Below are 7,970 nucleotides of genomic sequence, written 5' to 3' on the forward strand. Positions count from 1 at the left end.
CTGGGCAGCATGGCAAAATCCCATTTCTACAAAAACTACAAAAATTAGCCAGGTGTGGTGGTACACACCCATAACCCCAGCTACTGGTGAGGCTGATGTGGGAGGATATTTTAAGCCCAGAAGGTTGAGGCTGTAGTGAGCCACGGAGTTCGAGACCAGCCTGGGCAACAGAGTGAGGCTCTGTCTCAAAAAAAACTGCTCACTTCAGCAGCACATATACTAAAATTGGAATGATACAGAGAAGATTAACATAGCTCCTGCACAAGGATCACACAATGTTTTTCTTTTCAAGAATTCAAAAAGAAAATAAAAAGAAATTTAAGAAAACTGGAGATATTAAATAGTCTTCAAAAGTTATATCTTAGTCTACTTTTTTTTGTTGTTTTTTTTGAGACACAGTCTCGCTCTGTCACCCAGGCTGGAGTGCAGTGGCAAAATCTTGGCTCACTGCAAACTTCACCTCTCGAGTTCAAGTGATTCTCCTGCCTCAGCCTCCCGAGCAGCTGGGACTACAAGTGCCCACCACCACACCAGGCTAATTTTGTATTTTCAGTAGAGATGGGGTTTCGCCACGTTGGCCACGCTGGTCTCAAACTCCTGACCTCAGGTTATCATCCAACTCAGCCTCCCAAAGTGCTGAGATTACAGGCCTAAGACACTGCACCTGGCCTACTTTTTAATCCCTTTAGTAACCTTAATTTCAAAATAAAATAATGTATAACCCACATACTTCCAAGTTAGTGTTTAAGTGAAATTTTCTTAAAACTTACAGAACATCTAAATGATATATTGCAACATTGTTTAGAACTATCAAAGAACTATCACTAAGCAAAAACAGTAACGCTTAATTTTAATTTTTTGTTGTTTGCTTGATTAATTAATATTAATACCACGACTCTTTGAAACATGGCCAGTGGAAATTCTTTGAGTATTAGCATCTCAAAATTTGTGTCAAACAATGACTACGTTAAGTCTCAAACATACATCAAGCATAACCATCACAGAAAATACATATAATAAATTTAATTATATATTTTTAATATAATTTAATTTTAACATAATTTAATACTCCTCAGGTTTTAAAATGTCTCTAAGGAACCTAAAATGGCTCTCCGTTGTGTGATACATCAAAAGTCTAAACTGTATTTTGAAGGCCCTACACACAAATGTACTCAAATCTCTTCTATCAACCCTCTCTTTGGTATAGCTTTAAACCAAGTGTTTTCTACTAAAATCTAAAAATAAGTCTCCTGACAATACTGGCACTGTACCTGACACTCCTTGATAACTCAGTAGTCAAGGCAAAGTTTTACCCTAAGTAAAGGCATACCTACAGGCCAGAAATTGAGTCTTCTTTTTTAACATTTTTTTTCTCCCTCTAAGGAAATGTTAGCTGGTTTTAGTCAGTTGTATTCTTAAATTACATTGCCTGAAATGATATTCTCATGCCTCACTTGCTGAAGAAAAGCTGTTCCTGGCTCGGTGGCTCATGCCTGTAATCGCAGCACTTTGGGAGGCCAAGGCGGGCAGATCACGAGGTCAAGAGATAGAGACAATCCTGGCCAACATGGTGAAACCCCATCTCTACCAAAAATAGAAAAATTAGCTGAGCATGGTGGTGCGAGCCTGTGGTCCCAGCTACTCAGGAGGCTGAGGCAGGAGAATCACTTGAACCCGGGAGGCGGAGCTTGCAGTGAGCCAAGATCTTGCCACGCACTCCAGCCTGGTGACAGAGTGAGACTCCGTCTCAAAAAAAAAAAAGCGGTCTTTGAAGAATCCCCACACTTGAAACAAAAAGCAGCCTGTTCTAGATGGTAAAGAATTTTAAAATGTATTTACCAGCAAAAAACTAACACCAAGAAAAATTAAGTCCTCTTTGCCAAATTTCTAATGCTACTATCATAGTCCATGTTCATCTCGAAATGTAAAGCTTGTATCTACTTATATCTATCCTTATAAACCACACAACTCACTAATCTCCAAAACTTTCAACTCATTAATGTCCAAATGTTTCAGACCCTCAAGAATCTACTCACATTTACCATTAGACATAAAATCGCAAATCCCTTTCCTAGAATTCAAGGTCCTCCCTTTATCTAAGCATCCTCTTACTACTATGTACCCCAGTAAGAGTTTCCTCCTTGTTTCCCAACCATTGAGTCATAATTTAGACCTTTTGCCCATACCATTATAACCTCATACCACTCCTTCATAGGGAATGACTGCCCTCTTGCTTTCTACCGACTGTCTACCTATCCACTAACGTCGAACTCATTATACTCCTTCACTAGCCTGGGCGCAGTGGTTTGAGACGAGCCTGGGCAACGAGGAGAAACCCCATCTCTACAAAAAATTTAAAAATTAGCCAGGCATGATGGCATGTACCTGCAGTCCCAGCTACTTGGGAGGCTGAGATAAGAAGATAGCTAGAACCTGGGAGGTTGAGGCTGCAGTGGGTGAGGGAGCTATGGTGGTACAATTGCACTCCAGCCCTCCCAGCGTGGGTAACAGAGCAAGACCTTGTCTCAAAACAAAAAACAAACAAACAAAAAAACTCCTTCCCTAATCTCCCCAGTCTCCTGAAGGAAATCAGAAGTGTACTGACAATGAGACTCTATCACGGCACTGTCCAATACAGTAGGCAACAGCTGCATATGGCTACTGAGTACTTGAAATGTGACTAGTACAAATTGAGATGTTAAGTATAAAAGGCACACCAAATTTCAAAGACTAAGCAATAAAAAAGAATGTAAAATATCTCATGAATATTTTTCACATTGATTACACATTGAAATAATAACATTTTGGAAATACTGGGTTAAATAAAATATAGTATTAAAACTAATTTCGGCCAGGCACGGTGGCTCACACCTGTAATCCCAGCACTTTGGGAGGCCGAGGCGGGCGGACCATGAGGTCAGGAGTTCGAGACTAGCCTGGCCAACATGGTGAAACCCTGTCTCTACTAAAAATACAAAAATAAGCCGTGAGCGCCTGTAATCCCAGCCACTCCGGAGGCTGAGGCAGGAAAATCGCTTGAACCCGGAAGGCAGAGGTTGTAGTGAGCCAAGATTGCGCCACTGCACTCCCAGCCTGGGCAACGGGGCAAGACTCCATCTCCAAAAACAACAACAACAACAACAAAACAACAACAACAAACTAATTTCACTTGTTTCTTTTTACTTTTTTAATGTGGCTACTAAAATTGTTTGTTTGTTTGGTTTTGAGATAGAGTCTCACTGTGCCTCCCAGGTTCAAGTGATTCTCCTGCCTCAGCTTCTCGAGTAGCTGGGACTACAGGCGCCCACCACCACGCCCAGCTAATTTTTGTATTTTTAGTAGAAACGGGGTTTCACCATGTTGGCCAGGATGGTCTCGATCTCTTGACCTCGTGATCCACCCGCCTCAGCCTCCCAAAGAGCTGGGATTACAGGCGTGAGCCCCCGAGCCCGGCCAAAAATTTTTAATTATACCTGTGACTCACATTATATTTCAATTAGACAGCACTGCTCTATGGTGTAAATACATGATTCTAAATAGTGTCAGGAGACAAGATGATTAAGAACACAATGTCTTGAGTCACATTGCCTGTTTCAAATCTTTCCCAGATGCAAAACTGTGAACAAATTAACACTTCTATGCTTCAAGGTCCTCAAATTTAAAATTGCAATAACATAGGATTCAATGAGGACTAAAAAAGAAAAGTTACACAAAGCAAGTATCAGGTATTAGCATTATTATTATTTATTAAGAAAGTAGGAAAGAGTACACATATAAAAGTAAATCTAGCTCCAGTGTTTGTGATTTTTTAGGAATTCAAGGCCGGGCTCGGTGGCTCACGCCTATAATCCCAGCACTTCGGGAGGCCGAGGCGGGCAGATCACCTGAGGTCGGGAGTTCGAGACCAACCTGACCAACATGGAGAAACCCCGTCTCTACTAGAAATACAAAAATTATCCGAGTATGGTGGCGCATGCCTGTAATCTCAGCTACTCAGAAGGCTGAGGCAGGAGAATCGCTTGAACCTGGGAGGCGGAGGTAGCGGTGGGCCGAGATCGCGCCACTGCACTCCAGTCCGGGCAACAAGAGCGAAACTCCATCTCAAAATAAATAAATAAGTAAATAAAAAACAAAAAAATAAAAAAAGTAGGGCATTTTGTTGCTCTCGTTAAGTCCAACACTGAAGGAACTGAGACTGATGGCTACGATCCAGGCTAAAGAAAATCCAAAAGTTTCCAAACTTTTTTTTTGGACAGCTCCCTCTCTCCGCTAAAAACAAAAGCTAATTTGTAATGGAACTATTCTCCCAAAAAACACGGTAGCGCAAAAATGGTATAGCACTGATTTTTTTTGTGGATAAGTCGTATTAATCTAACAAACATCACAGTCGTTTGCCTGACACAGGCTTATTATGAAACCCTTCAGTTCTTACCGACTTTAACAAAAAAAACTTTACTTGGACTTTGTTGTTTCCAAGATATTGGCTAAAACATCCTTGAAGCTTTACCACATTATTTTCTCCTAATAAAAAAATCCAAAACTGGAGAAAACCGGTAGCTCCTTAACGAGACATTCATTAACAAGAGAAGACATTTCCATCCCTATAAGTATAGATAACTCCAAATATCTAGGTTAAATTAACCACAACTTGGGCTTGCTTCCTCTTCCTTCAGGCAAAAAGCTGTTTCCAGTTTTATTCTTCTTATAATACTTTTAATTTTGAGAGGTTAAGCAAAATACCGTATAGCTAAGAATATTTTAGTAAAATAGCTACACAGTAGTTCAGACAGAGATGACCCTCAACGCTACAAGAATGTAATAACATCCACAACTACTTTGAAAGTCCAGTTTAACATCCAAGGGAGGATGACAGGTCTTCCTTACTCAGACCCTGTCGGTCTAAGAGGCAGCATTTTCCTACCTTAGCTGCTTTGCAAGTGCCTAATTCCTTCGCTATGGCCGTGGAGAACAGTCTCAATGCCGTTCTTGAAGACTCACGTTTATGTTTGCACCAATTACTTAACGACCTAGGTTGTCCGAGGAAGAAAGAAAGTGCCCAGAGAAACTGGAGCTTAGGACTGCGCTGTCTTGACAACCTCACGGACCCTCCTCCAGCCGCCCCCGGAGCACCGCGGGGCCACAGCCCCAGACGCCACGGTACCGGCTCCAGGACGTAAACACTGCCCTTCTCTCCCCTGCCCGCCCGCAACTTCCTTCTCCCGACCACGGCTTTGCGAGAGCCCACTGGAAAAGGGAGGATACCACATACCCTCGGAAGTGAGGCGGGAGAAGGGCTTAAGCAGCTCCGCGAAGCTGAGGTGATTGAGACGAGTGAGCCGCTCGGCTTCGTCGCTGCACAGCGCAGCGACACAGGGGACGAAGGAGTCTGGGATTAGCTCCTGCACTGATTGTACACACTGGGCCATCGCCGCGGCAGAGGCAGCGGCGGCGCCCGCCCTCCGGCCCACCCTGAAAGGTTATCCTGCGGCTGCAGCAGCTACCGCCGCCGCCCGCCGGCCTGGCCCGGCCGGGCGGGGCCCCGAACGCACTGGAGCCTAGAGACAAGTGTAGAAGGAACAGACGCCGCCGCTTCGGTTTCTGGGGCACAATCCACTGACCCCCCCTTCCCGTCACCGCCGCTCCTCAGCGTGCTCGCATTCCACCCCGATAGGTGGAGACGCCGACAGTCACCACTTAGTCCTTCGGACGGCAAAACCTTGGTCACTGCCCGGCCGGAACCGCCATGTTGAGGCCGAACCCTGACCAACCGGCAGTACTACTCCCAGCTGCCCCCGCGCGCGCCCCTCACGTGACTGTGTTAAAGGAGACGGTAGGGGCAAGGGAAGAGAGCTGAGGAGAGGGAAGTGAAAAGCGACGGAGGCCGGTTGGGAGGCTGGAACCGGAAGTGCTGTGACGGAAGCTCCCTGAGCGGGGCGGGGCTAAAAGTGTGGTGGGCGGGGCCGGGGGCGGGGCCGGGGGCGGGGGGAGGTGCGCAACTGTAGGCCGGGTTCTAAAGCTCGCCCTTGGCAGAGCAGAGCTGAGAGCGACCTGGTAGCGGCAGGCGGAACCTCGAGACGGTTGCTGTCGCAGTGATGAAGGCGCACGCTCGCTTTCCACGCAGGCTTGGCCTTTTTGATGTCCCTAAGGCTGTTTCCCTGGCTGTTGTGGGCAACCGATTTGATTGGTCACGCTGCTTCCTACGCTCGCCGGCGGAGCAGCGAGTTCCACCTGCTCGGGGAGAGGGAGTGGATCTCTCGGAAGTGCTTGGGGTTTCGCCGAAGCGGACCTGAACAGACCATGTGTCCTTTAAATACAGCCATGCTTTTAGAAACGGACTGTCACTTTATGTGGACTCAACCATTGAACAGAATGTGTGCTGTAGTGAGTGCTGCAATTCCCTCGAGTGTAATTGCGCTACTGCATTTTTGTTGGTCGCAGGGAAAGGGTGTGCCTGCAAATGTCCGCGTGGTTCGTCCTCAGCCTCTTCCTTTTTACACTCTGCTAGGATGTTTACTTACTGGTGGTGGAGGTAGGAGAAGCCAGTATTTATGTACTGTGTACTGTCCTGAACCGGCTTTCATTCCTAACTTTTCAAAGATTGCTTTAAGGAGGGGGCGGGGCGCGGGTCAAAGATTGTTTTAAGGTGGGGGCGGGGTGAGGTCAATGGTGTGTGCCTTGTAAGTAGAAGTGAATGAAAAGAATTTTAATGATGTGTCACTCAATTGTTTGAACTCCTGTTTTACATGCCAAAAATATAAGGCAAGGAAAAATGTATCATTCTATCATGATTTTATGGTGCTTTAATTAAAGGAGTCTTCCCCAACGTCAATGTCTCAAATTTTTCGACTTCTTGACACCCTCAGGTTTTCACTATGGTAATAATTTATGACAAGTAAGATGTATGCTTCTCATGTAAGTTGATAAATGGGAGGTAGGAAGGCACAGTAGGACATATTGATGACATGCCTTGGCTACAGATTAATTTATAAGAGTGTCCATCACTTTAGGAGATTTATTTGCCAAAGTTAAGGACGAGCCCAGGAAACAGGTCTATGCCTTTCTTCGAAGATGATTTTGAGGGCTCCAAATTTAAAGGGGAAAGGGCGGGATATTGAGAAACACACTGTTTTCATGTAAGGGGGCGGTAGGAGAAAATAGTAATTCTTGCCTTTGTCTGGCTCAGTGAATCTGCATTTTTTACATAAGATGACATAAAATGGGCAGAGGAAAAATGTGGGAATCTGCATTTTTCATAAGATAGCAGACAAAATGGGGTAGGGGAACAATCAGATATGCATTTGTGTCTGGCTGGCTGGGGTGGCCACCTGTAAAGATAAGCTATCAGTTTGCATTGCCATGAAGTTTTAACAGCACACTAAGAATTTCCTTGTGGGCAAAATATGGGGGAGAGATGTAGCTCTTCATCTGGCAGCAATCTTATTTAGGAACCAAAAGAGGGAGGCAGATTTGCGTGACCAGTCCCAGCTTGACTTTTCCCTTTGGCTAAATCAGTTTGGGGTCCCAAAATTTAATTTCCTTTTGCAAGAAATAACATGTGCAAGTTAAGGGTCTGGAAATTCATTTCCTTAAAACTACGTCTGGAAATTATTATTAAATCCCTAGAGATACACACAATCCCTTTTCAATTCTTCTGATTCACTTCCTTACCCTTTATAATGTGAGAATCTCATATAATTTAGTGTTACTCAAGTTATAAGATACATTTTTTATAACAGGACTCCTAAATGCAAACATACTATTTATCTAGCACTCTAAAAAGTTTCAAAGGCCATTTATTTTTATGCTGAAGGTAAAAACAGCTGAATTAGACTCTTTGAAAAGGACTTTCAATGGTAATTTAGCCAAAATAGATTTTCTGAGACATAATTCACATGCCATAATATTTATCTCTTCAAATAAGTGTACAATTCAGTGGTTTTCAGTTTATTCCAAAAGTTGTGCAACCATTA

General features: G+C 44.2%; 1 protein-coding gene and 1 pseudogene across 2 annotated transcripts in view; one reads left to right on the top strand and one right to left on the bottom strand.

Annotated features, from left to right (window-relative positions):
• The window catches only part of TRAPPC8 (trafficking protein particle complex subunit 8), a 113,619-nt gene extending 106,804 nt beyond the window's left edge, over positions 1–6,815 (bottom strand). For both annotated transcript variants that reach the window (XM_054460307.2, XM_054460306.2), the window contains exon 1: positions 5,270–6,815. In XM_054460307.2, coding sequence (XP_054316282.2) covers positions 5,270–5,426 — 157 coding nt within the window. In that variant the 5' untranslated portion in view covers positions 5,427–6,815. The remainder of the gene's footprint in view (positions 1–5,269) is intronic.
• Positions 196–288, top strand: LOC129019180 (U6 spliceosomal RNA; annotated as a pseudogene).
• Positions 6,816–7,970: the final 1,155 nt, after the last annotated feature.

This window comes from Pongo pygmaeus, chromosome 17 (genome assembly GCF_028885625.2).
Source record: "Pongo pygmaeus isolate AG05252 chromosome 17, NHGRI_mPonPyg2-v2.0_pri, whole genome shotgun sequence".
NCBI classification, from domain to species: domain Eukaryota; kingdom Metazoa; phylum Chordata; class Mammalia; order Primates; family Hominidae; genus Pongo; species Pongo pygmaeus.